Genomic DNA, 19,365 nt, shown 5'->3' with positions numbered 1-19,365 from the left:
AGATTGTTCCATTTTTTAGTGAACTAGTTCAGCTTCTACCCTCTTCAGTTTCCAAGGTGAAAAATGATCCATGTTTATTTTACCAATCTGCTAATTACATATTTGTTAGCTCTTTTTGCTGCTCTGCGTATGTCCAATGTCTCATGAGGTCCTTTTCCAACCATTTGGCTAAAGATCCAAAACAAGAATTAAGATTTCTATATTTACAAGCTGTGCCTTGGGATTTGACTTGCTGAGTATAAAAAGAACCAGTGAGGCAGAGACAAAGGACGTTTCACTGCTCTTTAAGGGCTAGGCTTCTGGGTGTTGAACAGACTAAGAGATTTCTTTTCTCTCTTGAAGTAGCCTATTTCTGAAGAATGGCGCTGAGCGACCTCCTTTACCCAGATAACCCCAAAAGAAGGGAGGAACTGATCCATCTCCACCAGGAATTGCTTGACTGCATGGCCACAAATTTCCGTGCAACAAACGAGCTGGCTGGAGTGCTGAATGAACACCTGGGCTGTACCATTACCCACATTCAGATGAGAGAGGGCAGCACTGTCAAGGCAAATTGTGACATTATCATTCAAGCGATGAGTGAGATTCAGCATCAGGTACAGAAGATTGATAGCGACATGAAGGAAAAGCTAGAACCTGTGCTGTATCAGAAGCTGTATGACATCAAAGAACCTGAGCTGGAGAAAATTGCAATAGCCCAGAAAGTTTTTTCAATTGTTCTTGGAGAAGCGACTTCAACAGCTGGGATGGTAGCTATCAAACTACTTGGCTCCAATCTTATAACTCTCACTGTGAGCAAGCTTGTCAGTCTCCTTGCGCAGATTGGGGCATCTGTTCTTGGGGGAATCAGCATCACCATTCTTGGGCTCGGCATTGAAATGATCCTCCATGCCATCCTGGGAGCTGTGGAGAGGAATCAGCTTCTGGCAGCTGTGAGAAGCTACGAGAAGCACCTGGCGGAGTTTAAAGCAGCCTCAGAAAAGTACCAGCGTGCCATACGTGAAGTGACTTCTTTGGTGAGACAGCAGGTTCAGTGAATGAAGTCAGAGGTCTCTCTCCTGCTGTGAAAGAGACTGCAGCAGCTATGTCTGCAGAAACCTTTTTGATTTGGTATGGTAAATGAACTACCGATGGCTTTTTTTCTTATTAGTGGCAGCAGAGCAAGAGATGTGGCAGATCACGAAATTGGCACTGAAATATATTAATAGGGAACAGGTTTATAGGTGCTTCTGGGAGGCAATGCTTCAAATACTTCATACCTTTCCTTCAGCTGTTTTCTGGAATTCATTATAGATAACCTTGAACTGTAATTCATACTAGTGACAGTAATATTCACTGCTGGAGCAGTAGTAGTGAGAAGGCGTGATTTTTCTCTTACTGTGTTTCTGTATCAAAAACAATAACACGATGGGAGAAAACAATTTCAACAAGCCAGTCCATGTCATCATCTGGAGGGCTCATCAGGACAGCAGTGGTTGCTAAACTCTCAGTGTGGTTGAGTGCTAAATCTCATAGGCTGAATTCCCTGTTCACTGAACTGCTTACAAGGACTAGCTGAAGCATATTTAACTGTGATTTCCTGCCAGATCCCTGCCTAAGGAGCCAGCCAGAGATCTGCTTTAAATAAACTCTAATCCCAGTAGACTAGAAGGTAATAGAAGCATGGGCCTACAAGCAAACACACACAGCCTTGCCCCACAACTGAAAGAAACCGGCTGTAGTGTTGCAGGCATGAATAACCTCTTATGTTCAGCAATGCCCTGCTCCTGCCAACCCACAGGTAAATATATCTGTGCAGAGCTGCTGTTGATTAAAATGGGATTATACACACGTACAAGTGTCTGTAGGATTACAGCCCTATTAATGCACTCAATTTATTTTCAAGTGCTTTACCCAGTCCCACCAATGTGGGACTGCCAAGAGTGTGCTCAGATTCTTCATTTGGCAATATGCTACCAAATGTCCTTATTTTTCAGATTTTAAAAACAGAGCTGGAAGCAAGAACGTGATTTGCAGTCTCTAGCTCTGATTTGCTGTGGTTTGCTTTTTTGCTTTGATCTTTGGAAAAAAAAAAGGTAATTTAAGAATTAATAAAAATGTACCTGAATATTTTAAGACCTCTCTTCCCTGTGCTTGGTTTGGTTTTTTTTTGTTCTGTCTGAAAAACCAATCTTAAACCAAATAATGAAAAAATATTAAAATCTTCATTATAGCTGAAATTTATAAATTCTTTTTTATATCCATGATGATCTAGTAGGATTGTGTATAGGTCCTTTTTTTCGTACCACCATCCCTCATACTAAAAGCAACTCGAATTCATACTTTTTATTAATATTCAATATTAGCAATATTAAATGATTATATTAATAACTAGATTGTGCCTGTGAAAGTAAAGAGATGGGTGAGATTACAACAGGGAAGCTCTCCATCGGCTTCATAACCCTTCTATTCTTGGGTTTGATGTTTTGTTCCCCTCTCCCATCCCCCCACTGTTCCCAGTTTTAATCATCTTTTCTGACTCCTCTTTGCTTTTGTGTTCAAAAGCCACTAGATGGCAATGCAGCTGTTGGCTCTCTAGCAGCTCTGCCAGCCATCAGGGAGGATGCCCAGGGTTCAGGAGCATGGATGGGTGCCAGGGACTGACAAACTGGGACCAGCACAAGCCGCAGACTGGGCGATGTGGGTCAGCAGAGGGAATTCAGAGGAGACAAGAAGCACTGCCTTGCCTCACAAGAGGTATTTTGGTGGGTGACATGGTGACCTGAGGCATCATTTCTCCAAGATGTGACATCTCCCATCTTGACAGGTGACACTCGGTTTAGAGGTACTTGTTTAGAGACATGAGACTGTCAGTCAGCAGAACTGCAATCTTTGAGTGCTGGAGAGGCAGGAGTTCCTGGCTACTGCTGACTTTCTATATGCAGATATACATTCTAATTTAGGAAGAAAAAACATCAGCTCTGTACGTATCTTTGTGAGATTGCCAATCACTGCTGTATGAGAATAGCGGAGTCAAATAAACCCAAATCTGTTGTACTTTTCAGGCAGTTCATCCCCATTTTCCTGAAAGCAAATTCCAAGCAGACTCAGGGGAAGTGGGATACGCAATGAGGTACATAAAGATATACAATTTCTATTCACCTCTTGATAGATCCTTGTTCCTGGTGGGCTTAAAGGAAAGCTGGCTTGCCCACAACAGCAGGTGTCCTCATGACGATGAGATGGTGGAAGATGTTGAAGGTGTTGGAGGCTGCTAGGCAGCAGCCTGTCCTTCTGCTTATGAGGTAGGAGGCTGTGAGCTCACAGAGGCCAGGCCAGCGTCCCCAGCCAGCCAGGAAAGCCGCTCATGACCTTATAGAAGGGTATGGCAACATCCAGCCGTAACAAGGTGGTTTTGAGGTTAAAAAAAAAGCTGCTGATCATCTTGGGACCTTCCCAAACTTTCCCCCCTCAATTCTAGCAATAAGAAAATCAATGGGTTTTACCTGCATTACTGACAGTTATATAAATACTTGAACTGACTGTAGCATGCATTTACCTGGCTAGATGCAAGGGAGAGCACCCAGTGGAGTAGAAACAGCTTACATCTGCTTGGGAACTGAAACACTGTCCCGCAAAGTAATTCCTGCTCTCTCTAGCCCTCTGGTCCTCCAAAGATGTCATAACCTGTCTGGGGCTAACCAGGCTGATGATGCTTCTCCTTTAGACTCCCTGGAGCTGCTTCTTGGTGTGACAGAAGCACCAAGTGAAAAACGTGAGGACTACTGTCCTCCAAGTCAGCAGACACTGCTGGGAGAAAGCAGTTAAGGCTGCAGCAGTACCACTGTCCCCACTGAGCCCAGTATTGTCATGACAGAAGACCCCAAGCCCTGTGAGGAGCAGCCAATCTCCAAAACCTCAGCTGTCCCAGCTGTCCCCCTCTTCAGTGACATGGTACATGACAGGGAAGTGCGCGGCCATAGCGTTCCCATCACACTCCTTCAAGCATTCTCCTTCTGCTCAGTCTGTTGCTGTGGACAAAGGATTAAGAAATATAACTGTATAACATGTGCGTTCCAAAGAAGAAGAGAAACTGTAAATCAGCCAAAACCAGCCTAAACTGCTTTCAAACTCGTGGAGAAACACTGGATGGTTGCAAACAGAATCTGCCCTGCAGCAGATTCTTTCTGGTAACAAGAACAATATAAAAGAACAGGCCAAAGAGGCACAAGGTGGGGATGGCTCTGCTGTGTACACAGTGAGACTCCCTAGGCAGTGAGAGCTCCCTGAGTCTGAGGATGCTCCCGAGCTGGCCATCTGCTAACTGGGATTTTGTGCAGTTTGCGACTAATGTTAGTGTTAGTGATGCACAGCTTATAGTCTTGCTTTTACCCACCCTGCAATGATCCTTCATAAAGTTCCAAGTTTGCCAACTAAGTCTCCGTTATTTGAAAAACTGTTAACAACTTCATGTTGCACGGCGTGTCCAGCCAGAGCAGGGGGTCTACACGTTCTGCTCAGAGGTAGGCCACCTCTGCTCCCAGGTGCATCTGCGCATAGAAGAAATCTCCTTCCTACACATCCCTCCAGTGTGTTAGTTCTTTACGCCTGCACCCACACTTTGTTGGTTGTCCCCTCCTTATTCACAGTGATGCAACTGGTATCCAAGGAGATGTTTCATGTATCTTTATCCTGGTTCTTCATGTGTCTGGGGACTTTTACTGGGAGAGGAACTTTGGACAATGACGCAGAACAGTTCCCACCGTGTCCATCAGCCTCTGTAAAGCTGGTCACCACTGTTTTGCTGGCTACAGTTTCCATGGCAGGGGCACTGCGGGAAAAGACAAGTAACAGAGTAAGTCCTGTGGTCTCTCCTGGAACCAAATTAGCTCTCCTGTTGCCTTTGTATGGCCTGAGCTGCCCAGCGAACCCCCCCCAGCCACTTTTCTCCAGCAGTCCCCTGGAACAGCAGCTGGCACAGGAGCCCAACAGAGGGATGCCAGCCGCGCTCACAGGGGAGCCAAACCCAACAAGAAATGCATGTAACATCCGAGTCTACCAGGAACTGCTGCTCTCTCAGCTCTTTTGCCTTTATTCCCCACAAACAGAGACTTCTCCATACACCCCTCAGCACCACCTTACTCCACGACAGGGCGGGGAACATTTTGCAGACTCTCCCCAGGAGAGCGCGGGAGAAAAGCGGCCGCACTGAAGCACCTCCCTTCTGCCCCCGCCTATTTCCAGCACCAGCCATACCGCCGTAGCACTCTCCCATCCCAAAGGCGTCCTTCTCCCCCTACCCATCTTTACCTGCGCCTGCCCCCGAGCCCGGCAGGGCGTCTCCTCCCCCTGCCCCCGCTCCCGTTTCCGCTCCCGCGCCGCCGCCTGAGGGGCCGGAACCACCGGCCGCCCCCAACGGCTCCCCCCTCACGTGATCCCCGGCGGGCGCGCGGCGCCTCGAGCCAGGCCCCCTCTCCGCCTCCCGGCTCACCCGCCGGCCCAACCATAGAGGAGCCTCCGCGCGGGGGAGAGAAGAGCAGCGGAATCATAGAGGTGGGGGGGGCGCGCTAGAGTCCTCACTTCCGGGGCGCTGTTCCGCGCGGCGCGGCGCGGCAGGCGCGCTTTACGGCGGCGCGCCACTCGGTCCCGGTTCAAGATGGCGGTGGGGCCGCGGCGGCGAGGAGCGCGGGGGTTATAGAAGGCCGCTACAGCGGGAGGGAGCCGGGCCGTCCCGGCCGGGCGGAGGGGTGAGAGGAGCGGGACGCGACGGGCTTAGAAAGGGAAGGGAAGCGAGGAAAAGACGGCGGTTTGCGCTACCGCCTTCTCTTCCTGCCTCCGTCGGGGGAGGAGGGGAGGCTTTCGTGTGCCTCATGGGAGACTTTCTTCCTCGTTCCCCAGTGGCCAGCAAAATCGTTAATTTAGTGTTTGTTTACTTTTTCCCTATCGGCTGTTAACTCGTTGCGTTGAATCTCTTTGCTTTGTGTCCTGAAAGAATTTGGGATCGAGGTTTCAGAAGTTTATTCTCTTTACATGTTAGAAATCTGGGAAATGGGGTGTGCAAATATAACTCCTACCTCTGTTTGGTGAGGTTCCCGCCGAAAGAAATAAGAGTGTCCTGCAATAAAATCGGTGTAATCTTATAAGTAGGAAGTATGTTATCAGTGATCAGATATCATGGGGTGCTCTTGCAAACATCAGGCCAACTGTGAGCATAACCTGGTAGTATGTGCCATCAGCAGAGCTCTGTAGAATTTTACTAGTCAGCACATTGAATGTGGTCAGTTCTTGGCGCTTGCTGGAAACCCCTTCTGCCAGGCCTGGAAACAAGAAATAAGACACTGTACTTGAATCTCTTTTTAGGGCATAAGGGGGGGCATGTCGTTTAATGGTTTGAAAGGGGCATCTTTTGTAATTAGGAAAAAGGATGCATATGGCGATTTTAGGGAGGCAGCAGAGAACTTTGGACTGAACTTGTAAATACTCTCACTTTGGTCGTGGTCTATTTGGATGCAGTATGGTGACTAGAAAGCTGCCAAATTTCAGAGAGTGTTTTAGATTTTGGGGTGGAATCTATTGTGTGTTGTGGTTTTTTTTTCTTTTTTTTCTTTTTTTTTTTTTTTTGACCGTGTTTTGACAAGGAAGTAGGGCTGGAGGTGGCAGGAGATTATAGCTGTGAGAGAGGCAACATGACTGGCTATAGTTTGGACACTTGGGTAGTTGTCTGTAAGTTGAAGAAACATCTAAAGACAGGAAATAATTATTTCCAGAATAACCTTTTCTTTGGTCATCGTAACACAGCTTGAAATAATACTGATGAAGGTAGAGAGCATAAGGGTAGCAGGATAGCAGTGGTCTGTGGGAAGGAGATTACGTCGATGTGTATGCAGAACACTTGCTGGTGGATAAAATGGGTGCTGGGGTGAGAAATCAAGGACAGCTTAAAAGTCTGAGGAAAGGAGGAAAATTGTGGGAAACATTTGGAATAGAGAGGAATGGAAAGGTAAAAATTGAAGAGCTTTTACGAGAGTAAATCAAAAGCTAGGACTCTGATATGCTTTTCGAAAAACAGAATGCGTGTTTCTCTCTCCCCTGTGTAGTCTGTAGTGTAAACAGGAAGGTGCTTGGTTTGAGTCTTGGAGTGAATAACAATCTAGTTGATATTTAAAGTAGGTACTTAGCAAAGTAGTAGTAAGTAGGTACATAATTAAATAGTAGTACTTAGTTAAAGTAAGGTGATTTTGATGTGAATATCTGATCTTGTAGTAGCATTTGAGGATCTCATAAGTATTTGAGGTTTTTGAGGGAGCATATATGGAGAGGAGAAATAAGCATACTCAAGCTACAGGTACATAGGACCTGAAATCATGTCATCTTTTCCAGGTCTCTCCCTCTTTTTAAAATTTCGTTTTTGAGTTGGAAGGAAAAAAGTCAAAATGGGGCGGAGATCTACATCATCCACCAAGAGTGGGAAGTTTATGAATCCCACGGATCAGGCCCGTAAGTATCCATAAAAGCTGAGCAAATGGGAATGGGGTGGGGGTGGGGATCGGTTCTAGGCAAGCAGATATAAGGCTTTCTCCGAAGATATGATCCTCACTTGTGAATCAGAACCGAGTTTCCTGAACTTGAAAGGTATTCTCTTGGTTTTGGCTGATGTAAAAACTTCCTGAGAAGGCTGCTTGCTTGCAGGCTATTGTTTCTCTGCAGTATTTAGCTCTTAGTTTACACTGTACTTATCAGTGTTCAAAGGTTTAGCTGTTGGCTAAACTGCAAACTGCTGCTTGGGACATTGTTAATCTGTCTGAGGCTACAATTTGAGGAACTCGTCAAATTTTGCAAATGGTCTGGTTAGATGAGGGAGTTGTCTAACTGTGTTTTTCCTTTTGCTAACATGCCAGATGTCATCAATGCTAAGCAGCTAAAGAAAATCCAGACTTCCATGGTGAATATGCTTTACTTCAGATGTGTGTTCAAAGCCGACATATTTTTAAAGTGCGTTGTCTGTTGTTGGCTCTATTTCAGCTTCTAGGCAGCAATCCTTTCATGACTGCACACATCACTATGACTTTTGCAGCCTATTGTTCTTTTCTGTATAGAAACACCCCTGCTTCAGAAGACACAAAGACTGTTTTATCTCCTTTCTTTTCTGTATAACACACAGGAAACAGAAATCTATTTCATGCTGTATTTCAGTCTCACTGGGAAGATGGGTGTAAAAGTTACAGTCTCTGTAAAATGGAACTGTTGAGAAACAGCACTAATCTGGATGAAGGAAAGGTTCTTAATGGTTTTGGTTGTCTCTTTCAAGTTATTTTCTCTTTCCCCCTCCTCTCTAGGGAAGGAAGCTCGGAAAAGGGAGCTAAAGAAGGTAAATAAAGTGATCAGAAATGTTTACTTGGCGTTCTTTGTACTATGTATCATGTTTGTGATTGTAATGGGCCGTAGCTGATGAGTAGGCTACAGATGTTTTGGTTAATACCGTAAGATTGACTTTGGCAAATATTGTCCAAACAAGTAGTTTTAAGAAAATGTAGGCAGAAATCTTGTTTTGAATAACCATATCTCATCCTCTACTATTTTTTTAACATGTGATGATTACAGCTTTTTGGAACATTATTGTAGGTACCTGGGAATTAAAAAAAAAAACAACCAACCAAACAACAAATAAACCACCCAAGACTCACATACTTTTTACTGTATTTTACTGTATACCTTTTGTCAGTTTGTTATCTTGTTGATTGTGTGTGTCTAAATTGGAGTGAATGAATTATAGAAGCATTTGTAAATAGCAAGATAGTGGAATTAAAATTTCCGGAAGTTTTAGTTACCTTTGCTGCTGATTTGTGCCATGGTTAGTATTTGCAGGGCATTTTGAGGCATGTTTCTTTCTGCGGACTGGGAATATTAGGAGGGGAGCATTTGGTACAAATGTTCTGTTTCTTTCTCTCTTCTGTGACGTTTTTCTGATCTGCTTGATCTCTGATTTCCTTAGAACAAAAAGCAACGCATGATGGTACGAGCAGCTGTACTGAAGATGAAAGATCCAAAGCAGATTATCCGGGACATGGAAAAATTGGATGAGATGGGTGAGTGAGAGGTACCAGGTGTTGGACTTAGGCAATGGTTTATGTAGACGCATAGCATAATTTTAACGGACAACTGAGACTAAAATAGAGCATCCTTTTTCCTTTCCTGTTAGAAGGGAAGATTCTATGAATAATTGGGGATTGATGATGATTTGAGGTGATGCGGTGCCATCAAAGATGACTTTTTTTCCAAGAAGACGGCTGATAAAAAGAATAAGTAGTATGTGTGATAGTAACCTGGAGTTGAAAGAGGGGATTATCATAAGGCTGAAGACTAGCTGTAGATGGGGATTGGAAGTTGTTTGCTTTGAAGTTGTTTGATTCCTGTTTTTTGCTGTCTTGGATTAGAGTTTAACCCAGTGCAGCAGCCACAACTCAATGAAAAAGTGCTAAAGGATAAACGCAAAAAACTCCGTGAGACTTTTGAACGTATCTTGCGGCTTTATGAGAAGGAGAATCCTGACATCTATAAAGAACTGCGCAAGTTGGAAGTGGAGTATGAACAAAAGAGATCACAACTCAGCCAGTATTTTGATGCTGTCAAGGTAATGTTTATTGTATTTCAGACTTGTAACTGTGGCAATGTACACTATTTATCTGCTTGTTAGGTGGGACAGTTACAAAGGAAGGGAACTTTGTAAGAGACCATCATATATGTTATGTGGCCCATACTAAGTACTTATATTAATTGGTGTAGTGTCTCTGGTTACAGCATTTCAGTAAGGAAAGCATGGGGGGGTTGTCAAGTCTATATTTATCTCTGATAATGATTTAATTCAACAAAAAATTACAGGGGAAAGGAAAATTTATGTTGTAAATCAACAATATCAGAATTTGTTTCCTGTATCAAAAAGAGAGTGAGCCTGTGGGTGTGCAGTTGATATTTCTGTGAATTTCTGCTAAATCTGTTGCTGGAAATCATGAGAATCCTTTGGCATTCCTTTTAAGGCCTTTCTTTGACATTCTTCCATACCATATTGGAGAACATGATGTTGCCCAAGTGCAACGTTTTTCTTTTTTTTTTTTTTTCATTCTTTGGAATATGCAGGAACCTGTGATCTGTGCCTTCTGGATACTCAGAAAATGCAGGTGTACTTGTCTGAAGTCCCCATTGGGGACTGAAGGTCTGAAGGGGTATAGAAACCTGACTGGATTTTTAGTAAAGTCTTTTATGGGCATACTGTGTGTGCTTTGTTTTGTGTTGAAAGCTTTCACTGTTGACTTTTTCCCAAATGTCTTTCATGGACTGCTGCAAGATAACATGCCCTGAGAACAGACATCTTTGGCGGCAGGTCCTGTGTGTTCTGTACTCTGAAAGGTCATGATGTTGTGCAATAGCTTCTGTGGGAGTAACCCATTATCTCTTTCTTTTTCTTCTTTTTTCCCCAGAATGCTCAACATGTTGAAGTAGAAAGTATCCCCTTACCAGATATGCCGCATGCTCCCTCCAACATCCTCATACAGGATATCCCCCTTCCAGGGGCCCAACCACCTTCTATCCTCAAGAAAACATCAGCCTATGGGTAAGCAGAAAAAGAAACTTGGAGGGGAAGTAAAAAAGGAGCAGTCTTTTTACTGGGGAGGAGCTAGGGGTAGAAGCAGAGGTAATATTGACTAGCAGAAATCACAAATTCTTTGTAAGTGAATTGTACTTTCTTTTAGCCCTTTAATCTTTCCCTGCTATTACAGGTTTTTGTTTAAATTGCTATGAAGAACGCTAGAAGACACTATGTCTTCTAGAATGTGTCTTTTTGCATATCAGCAAAATTTAAAGCCCTGACAGTTTGAACATAAGGCCCCTTAAATTGCCATGTGTATTGTTTTGTCTTGCTAGTCTATTCAATTTAAGCTCCTAGTTTACTTATTTATCAGGTTTCTCGTTCTAGGACTAGTTCTTTCTATTTCTTTCTGAGTATCCTTCTGTTTTCACCAACTTTGTGCTTACTTCATTCTGCTTCCGCGGTGGGATTCAATCTGTGGGTTTTTTTCAGTCTTCTCTTCAGTTGCCTTCTGAGAAGCTTGCTCTTGTCTGATCTTCCAGCAATCATGTCTTTGTATGAGGTTGTAAACTCCTTGGGAAAATTCTATACTTTATAAATGTTCGTGTTTCTTTTTAGAAGGCGTGTAAGCAATGATGAGAGAAGGCTAAAGAATTATATTAAGTGCATGTTTGCTTTTGTTTATTTGTGTTTCTATATTTTTCGTTTCCTTTCTTAATTCCAGACCACCAGTTCGGTCCATTTCTGTACTTGCTCCTCCTGGCCTTGGTGTTCCACGTTTACCTCCAGGCAGGAAGCCCCCTGGACCTCCTCCAGGGCCACCACCACCTCAAGTCCTACAGATGTATGGCCGTAAAGTGGGTTTCACCTTGGAGATGGCTCCTCGAAGGCGAGAAGAGGAGATTTCTTACGGTTCTGAAGCAGGTAAGGACTTTCCTGTTACTGTCCAGGGTTTTTCTCTCTGTTTTGCTATGGGTAGTACTGCTGTGAATGTAGTGTGTCCCAGACAAGGTATTCTCAGGGCAATATGGGTGTTAATACTACTTGAAGGACTCTTTAAGTGATTGCGCCTCTGAGGTGATTCTGGTATATTCCATATCATCTGCAATTTTGTTTCCAGCTATATTTTTAAATGTTGAAACTTCTATTTACAACTTTCAGATTTTTTTTTTTTGTTTGGTTTCACAGATTGGATATTTTCCCATGTAGTCATAGGAGTGCTGTAATGTTGCTTGTATTATCCCTTAAAAAACCCTAATCGTTCTCTAGGAAAGCCTCTCTTTTTCAAAAAAACCACCAAACTACCCCAAACCAATAACAAACCCCCCCAACTGATCCTGGGTTTTTTTTAGCATTCGCTAGGGGAACCTAGGTCTTCCTTTTCACAGGGTTACTGTATCATCCTTAGAAGCTTTTGGGAATGGATAGATCAGCTTTATTGCATGCCAGAAAGCATCGAAGTATTTCAGTGGTGGGCAATTGTTGAATAGAAATGAACTAATGAGTTGCATATAGGAGTTGCCTTCCCTTGTTTGCTGTGCAAATTAACCAGCTAGTTAATAGGCAATGTTATAAATACAATCTCCAAAATATTCTTTCAAAAGATGTACCAAACAGTAAAGGGTTGACAATATGTCTGCACTGTTGCTAGGGTTTTTTTTTCTAACAGTAGATGTACAAAATATTCTGTCTTTCAGTGTATTTGGAGTTTATGTATCTCCTAATACTTTTGCTTCCTGCAGGGCAGCGAGGGCATGATGATGATATGTCCAGTACCAGTGAAGATGAAGGTTATCCTGAGGATATGGATCAAGACAAGCATGATGAGAGTAGCGATGACAGTGACAGCGACAGGTCAGATGCAGACAGCGAAGGCGAGGACTTCCTGCATCGTGATAATGACAAGGAGAGGGAAGGTGGTGAAGAAAAGAAATCGGGTATGATGGGAAGCTGTAGAATGGGGTTTATTTTGTTTTGGTTGTTTGATGTTTTTTGGGGTGTTTGTTTTTTTTTTTTTTTTCAAAAGAGAAAAATAGTTTGTGTCTCTCTTCCTGACTAGGAGAGAAAGTAATTTGTTTAGCCAGCTAACTCTGTTCTAACTTGCCAAAATTCCAGCTGAAGAGTTTTAATTAGTAAATGGATTGGAAGGAAACCATCTGAAAGTGAAGCATCTTTTTTTGGATGGACAAGTTTTCTTAACAGTTCAGTTAGCTTAGTAAGGTCTTGACCAATTTTTCACTTGAAACATTGAATTGGCAGAGTACCCGACAAAAATTAAGCCTCAGTGTAAAACACATGCACTGTTCAATGATTTGAATGGAGTAAAGTTCAAGTAAAGTACCAAACGTCCACAGGTACCCCCTCAGGTCCTTAAAATACCCTCTCCTGAGGTAATCTATGCCAAGAATGCACAGAGCATCTGGACCAGTCACACAATGGGGAACTTTTCCCATTTATTCCCAGTTAGGCTCACTTCGGCCTCCGCTACAGTCAGTTCTTGAGATCCCCCTGTCACTCCAACAATAGTGATGGGTTCTGCACCTTTGTGATTTGATGGCATTATGGTACACTCTGCACCAGTGTCCACCAAGGCCCTGTACTTTTGTGGTTCTGATGTGCCAGGCCATCGAATCCTTGCAGTCCAATAAACTCGATTATCCCTCTCCTCCTCCTGGCTGGAGGCAGGGCACCCCTACTTTCGACTATAGGGCCCCTCAGTTCCATCCCTGACACATGTTGTAAATCAGGTTCTGAAGCCCATCTGTGCTGTCTGGGGGACTGGCCACTGGAAACTGGAGCAGCATTTCTTCTGAAAGAACGCCTCCTTGGCGGGGTTTTACTTCGCAAGTTCAACTAAGACAACTAAATTTCATGCTGCTAATGCTTTTGGATAATATTTTTTTCTTGATTGCTTGGTGGAGACCAGTCAATAGTGAATACTAGGTTAGCAAAGCTTCAAATAATCAGTAACACCGATATTAAGCCTTATGTAAGCACCATCATTATGTTAGAATCCTACATTATCCATACTAGGTAGAAGACTTAAATCTATCTCATTTTTATTATTTTCCTCCCACCTTCTGCCACCCTTTCCTCTGCTTTACTTTCCCCAGGTCATAGCGTACGGTTTGCAGACATGCCTGGGAAGTCACGAAAAAAGAAAAAGAACATGAAAGAACTGACTCCACTCCAGGCCATGATGTTACGAATGGCAGGTGAGTGACATGGATGTATTAAGTGGAGATACGCCGTTAGGCTTCCAGTTAAGGTTTCTCTAGTAAGCTTACTTTGTTTGCACAGGTTTTTATTTTATAAAGTAAATATTTTTACTGTCATAAGGTAAGATCTGCTAAGAGTATAAGCTGTGGTTAGGTATTTGTTGTCTTTTAAAAATTCTTTTTAGTTTAGTAGAGTGTGTGTTTTGCGTAGCAGAGTTGAAGTTATAGTAGCAACTTATGGGGGTTTTGATGTACTGGGATTTTTTTTTTATCTTGCTTAGCTTTTAAACAATTGCTCAAATGAAATATGAACATCTTAGTGAAAAAGAAAGGGTGAAATTGTCTATGGGCTCAGCCTGTAATCTATAAGGATCTGTGCTCCCTAAAAATATCTTTTTGCAGAAATAAGATAACCAACAGAGTGAAGACTGTTTTAGAAAGACACCCCAGTACCTTCAAAGGTGCTAGAGCTTCTCGGACATGGGGGTTGTGTTTATTTTGAGGTTGTGTCCCCATGCCCCTCTCTCCCAGCAAAATTCCACAAACCGTAGAGCAAATATCTGCCGTTTGGGTTGGTAGTAGAAGTTTCATCTCTCATGGGAACACATAGCTCTTGGTGGCAGAGCTCTATCTAGAACAGTGATTTTTTTAATCTTTAATTTTTTTTTCTTTCTGTTTAAAAATAAGATATCAGTTTTCTTTCCTTTGAAGTAAGGTTTATCTTTCTTTTTCTTCTTTTTATTTGGTTTATCTTTACTTTCTTCTTTTTAAAAAATAATAATAAAAATGTGTGCTCAAGTTCTCTGCTCTCTGCTGTTCACAAAGGTATTGCCTGTAGAGTGATTTTATAAGTACATCTCTATTTCCAGGTCAGGAAATCCCAGAAGAAGGGAGAGAAGTGGAGGAATATTCAGAAGAAGAGGAGGAGGAGGAAGAGGACTCGGAGGCTGAAGAGACATCACAACAACAACAACAGCAACAACAACTCAGCGAGGAAGCTCTTGCAGAGACTGGGTCATCTACTGCAACCTCCCAGGCGCAACAGCAGCAAGCGCCTCCACAGCCTGTTCCTCCAGCTCAGATACAGGCACCTCCTATGCCTGGGCCACCTCCTCTAGGACCACCTCCAGCCCCTCCACTGAGGCCGCCAGGCCCACCTACTGGCCTTCCACCTGGCCCTCCACCAGGTGAATACTTGATTTACTCTGCTTTGAAGGTTGCAGGCTCTCTCTATTACAGACAGTGTATCAGTTTGGGAGTTTTGAAGCTGCAGAATGTGTTGCAGATGAGATACAGGGGCCCAGTGTGGTCTCTTGCTGTGTGTTCTCTTCCGTGGTCTGTCTGTCGTTGCTGTTCTGTGCCGTTTTGAGGCATCAGGCTCCTGTAGCTGTCGTCAGCCTGATGGGCATTGCCTTTTTTGTTAGCACTAACACTAAGGCAGCAGCAGAGCTGGTGTTGGAGTATGAAAAACAAGGCTTAGTGCCATGTGCCTCTCCAGTGTTGGGTTTTTGTTTGTTTTTTTTTTCTTGTGTTGTTCTACTCACACTCGACCCTGAACAAGACATGCTAAAGAGGTTTGGGAGCCATTACCTAGTTAGAGGCTTTGATTTTTTTTTTTTTTTTTTGTGTGTGTGTGTGGTTTTTTGTGCTTTTGGTTTGGGTTTTTTTTTTTTTTGACAAGCTGTGTTGTGAAGGCTTCTGCTGTTCTACCATGTGATTGTATTTCAGGTCCGTTAGGGAAGAAAACTATCCTCAGATGAAATAAGTAATAAATTTGAATTTATGTCAATATTAGACTGCCTGGAGACTACTAGCAATGAGGCTAATCAGTGACTTTTTTTTTATAGTGTATTGGGTTTTTTTGAGGGCAAACACATGAGTTTTTTTCATTTAGAGGAAGACAGCAGTTTATTTTCTGTAAGTTAGTGGGGTTACCATATAGTGGAACTGTATAACAGTAACAAGCTGTTTTGTAATTAAAAAAAGTTTATAAATATGTCTCTTGAGTTTTTATACTTACATCGAAAAGATTAATAGTTGGACTGTAGTGAGGACCGGTATGTACTGGGATTTTAATGTATTTTATTCTATATGGATACATTAACAATGAGATTTTTTTTTTTTTCCAAGGGAGGCGGGTGGAGAGCAAAAGTCTTTCCAGTGTCTTCCCCACAGTTTTATTTCTGATATTCCCTAAAGAAGGAACCTCAAAGCAGTTACTATCAATAGAGAAAAACTACTTACTACTTCTCAGTCCAGAAGTGCCATCAAATGCCAGAGTGAGAAATTGTTCCCTTTTAGCTGTTTAAATTCTAACTACCTCAGGTCAGTAGCTGTTCTCAGCCATTGTTACATTACGTGGGGAAGAGCCCTTTACAAGATCTGTTTAATCTGGCAGCTGGTTAGCATTAGAACAGTTTTCAAGTTCCTGTTGACGATCTTTAGTAGTAGTCGATGGGATAGTTTTGGGTTTTCTTAACCATGAATTAAATTTCTCTTCATTTGTCCGCGTGCTTTCAGGAGCTCCTCCGTTCTTGAGACCTCCTGGCTTACCAGGACTGCGTGGCCCTTTACCTCGACTTCTACCACCGGGTCCTCCACCTGGGCGACCACCTGGCCCTCCCCCAGGTCCCCCACCAGGTCTGCCCCCAGGTCCTCCTCCACGTGGGCCTCCTCCTCGCCTGCCCCCTCCTGCCCCACCAGGTAAAGTGTTCTTTTTGCTTCAGTGCCAAGTCTCTCCCTGCTTTATTTTCCCAGTTTCTGCTGTGGTGACCAAGCCAGGAAGTATAAGTGGTTACCAGTTTGCCTTTGTTCCTGTCTGTGTGGTTGCATTGTGCTGTATCTTTTTCTCTGTAATAACAACAGATAATTCCATACTGCTGTGTGCAATTTGGTTGCAAGAAATCCCTCAAAAAGGGAATTTCAGAATTTAAACTTCTTCTGGACTCTTTCCGAATAACCCCCGGGTGCTATAATAGTGCTCCGCTTGATGAGGGATATTTATTTTTGATATTTATTATTGATAGGGATATTTATTTTTTCTGCCTGGTCAGACATTTCTGATGACTCTGAAGTTCCAGTGGGATGGATCATCAAGAAACTTTATTTTCAGATTATAACTTTAAAATTTGAAAGGGAGCAATACACAGGCTTCTGTAGGTTTCGAAGTGTGAGGAGCAGCAGCTTTTTCAGCGCGGCATTTGGTGCAGTGTTGAAAACATTTTTTATTTTTTAAAGCTAGTGCTACTGCATCTTGGTTTTGGGGGGGGGTTGGTTTTGTTTTGAGGTTGGGTTTTTTTTGTTCTTTTTTTTCTTTTTCCTTCTTGGCTTTCTGAGCCTGTGCAGTTGTTGACCAAAGATTTTAAGACTCCCAGGTGTGGAGTCAGTTCATACTTTGTTTTCTTCTCACAGGTATCCCTCCTCCTCGCCCAGGCATGTTACGGCCACCCCTGGTGCCTCCATTAGGACCTGCTCCACCTGGGCTCTTCCCACCAGCTCCCATTCCAAATCCCGGAGTACTGAGTGCCCCACCCAGCTTGATTCAGCGCCCCAAGGCGGATGACACCAGTGCGGCCACCATTGAGAAGAAAGCTACGGCCACTATCAGTGCCAAGCCGCAGATCACTAACCCCAAGGCAGAGATCACTCGCTTTGTGCCCACTGCCTTGCGAGTGCGCCGAGAGAATAAAGGGGCTTCTGCTGCCTCCCAGAGAAAACAGGATGACGAGCCTGCTCTCCCGTTAACCAAAGCTGCCCCTAAGGCTGGATCATCTGCCCCTATCTCTGTACAGACAAAGGATGACGTGTATGAAGCCTTCATGAAAGAAATGGAAGGTCTCCTGTGACCTGTCGTAGTCCTAGTTAGCTTTCCTGCCCCTCCACGCAGATCAGACCACCGCGGAGGGAGGAGAAGGAAAGGATCTCCTGCAAGCAACAAAAGGGCTCGCGTGACAGGGAATAGTTCCCTACCCACAGGTTAACTTGCCAGTATGCTCTGAATAGAGACCGCTGCAGATGAGGTGTGGCTGGGGACCTCCTTTCAGAGCTAGCGTGTCCCCTTGGTGGAAGGAAATTACAGTCAAGAAAGCGATGCTGCGTTCCTCGAGTCCTCCCCCTTCCTTGGAGGGAGATAGTGATACTCTGGGGAGGAGGAGCGTGGGGGGTCACTATGCTCTGTCTGAATCCTTGCACATCCTGAACACTGGGAGGGTAGCGGAACGGGTTTTTAAGGAGCCAGAAAAGTGTTAGCAGCGTTTCATACACATATGGTTGTCCAGTTTTTATTTTCTGTACTGTTCTTTTCTGTAAATATTTTATAATCCTGTTTTTTAGTTGCAGTGAGATTGATCAATCATCTTTCTTCCAGGGTAGTCAGGGAGGTAATTTGTTGCGTATACTGTACACTGGAATTTTGCACCCTGTCCCCTTTATGGTCATCTTGATGGTTTTTCATTGGCAGGGGAAACTTCATTTTGTCTTGTGAAAGACAATAAATGTTCAGTGTATCAAAATCCTGGTTTGCTTGTGATCTGTCTAAAAGTAATATGTAGATGTAAAGGGGGGAGATTCTTTGCTGACCTTGTGGGAAGGCAGAGGTGTTATGAACCTCAGAAAAGAAAAGCAATAGCTACATTATAAATAACATACACTTTTTTTTTTTAGCTAAAGTTCTGCCATATTTTTTGGGTTTAAGTTTCTAAACATCCCTTTCAGCCTTTGTTGGTAGCTAGTAGAAACTTGTCCTGAAGTGCTACTAATAATTACAAAGCAATTTCTTTTATATACTCTTATTGAAAGGTTTATGTTATATCAAGCCTCAGATAACCCACTGGATGCATCTTGGACAGACTACCTTAAGTAAAAATTGGCAAACAGTTTTAATTCTAAGAGCTTTACAGGTAATTTTAGTGGTGGAAAATCTCTGATTTCAAATTCCATGAAGTTAGTGATTATTAAAGTGCAGATATTTTTAAAAAAGGACTTTCAAATTTCCAGCTTAAAGCATTTTTTTTCTGTTTCGGTGGAAGTATTCCTTTAGCTTTATTCACTGTGCTGACGGAGCCAAATATTCCAGTAACCATTACCATGTGCAAGAAGGAAACTTTTATTCTCATTTGAAACGGACTGCAAAATCTCCTGGGGTCTTGTAAACAAATCGGTTTTAAGACCAGTGGGATCAGTTGTGTTGGTAATAAATCTTTCTCAAATGAGCTGCTGCTGCAGAGAGATAATTGCATTTTTGAAATATTTAAGTTTTGTCTGGAATGCTGAATTGGAGTATAAGACTAATATTAGTACTTAGCTATTTATGTAGGTGTCTTCATCCTGTTACAATATTCGCTTTTTTTTTTTTTTTTTAAGTGTGACAGAGCATAAAAGAACAAAAAGAGCTTTGGGATTCTTCTCTGTAATACCACCTCCATCTTGGGGTCACATTTTTCATCCGTGGCCCTGAGTAGTGTTCACAGAAAAAGAAATCATCATGGGGAGAAAAAGGGGCAGAAAGAAGGGATGTGACTTGCCCGATGGATCAGAGAAGATTAGTGGTGGCACAAAGATGGAAACATGGAAAGATTCCTGAGA

General features: G+C 43.1%; 2 protein-coding genes across 2 annotated transcripts; both read left to right on the top strand.

Moving 5' to 3' along the window:
- Positions 1 to 359: 359 nt before the first annotated feature.
- SMCO3 (single-pass membrane protein with coiled-coil domains 3) lies at positions 360 to 1,037 on the top strand. The gene has a single exon (XM_009894380.1). It carries the CDS (start codon positions 360 to 362, stop codon positions 1,035 to 1,037), a length of 678 nt encoding a protein of 225 aa, XP_009892682.1.
- A 6,322-nt stretch (positions 1,038 to 7,359) lies between these two features.
- WBP11 (WW domain binding protein 11) lies at positions 7,360 to 18,293 on the top strand. The gene is made up of 11 exons (XM_009894379.1): positions 7,360 to 7,476; positions 8,316 to 8,347; positions 8,972 to 9,065; positions 9,414 to 9,610; positions 10,455 to 10,588; positions 11,289 to 11,488; positions 12,307 to 12,501; positions 13,678 to 13,779; positions 14,652 to 14,969; positions 16,303 to 16,485; positions 17,194 to 18,293. The coding sequence occupies exons 1-11, from the start codon at positions 7,413 to 7,415 to the stop codon at positions 17,625 to 17,627; spliced, it is 1,953 nt and encodes a 650-aa protein (XP_009892681.1). The 5' UTR covers positions 7,360 to 7,412; the 3' UTR covers positions 17,628 to 18,293.
- The last annotated feature ends 1,072 nt before the right edge of the window (positions 18,294 to 19,365 follow it).

This window comes from Charadrius vociferus, unplaced genomic scaffold (genome assembly GCF_000708025.1).
Source record: "Charadrius vociferus isolate BGI_N301 unplaced genomic scaffold, ASM70802v2 scaffold871, whole genome shotgun sequence".
Lineage (NCBI taxonomy): Eukaryota > Metazoa > Chordata > Aves > Charadriiformes > Charadriidae > Charadrius > Charadrius vociferus.
The sequence above is the reverse complement of the archived record's forward strand: the minus strand, read 5'-3'. Positions and strand labels throughout refer to the sequence as shown.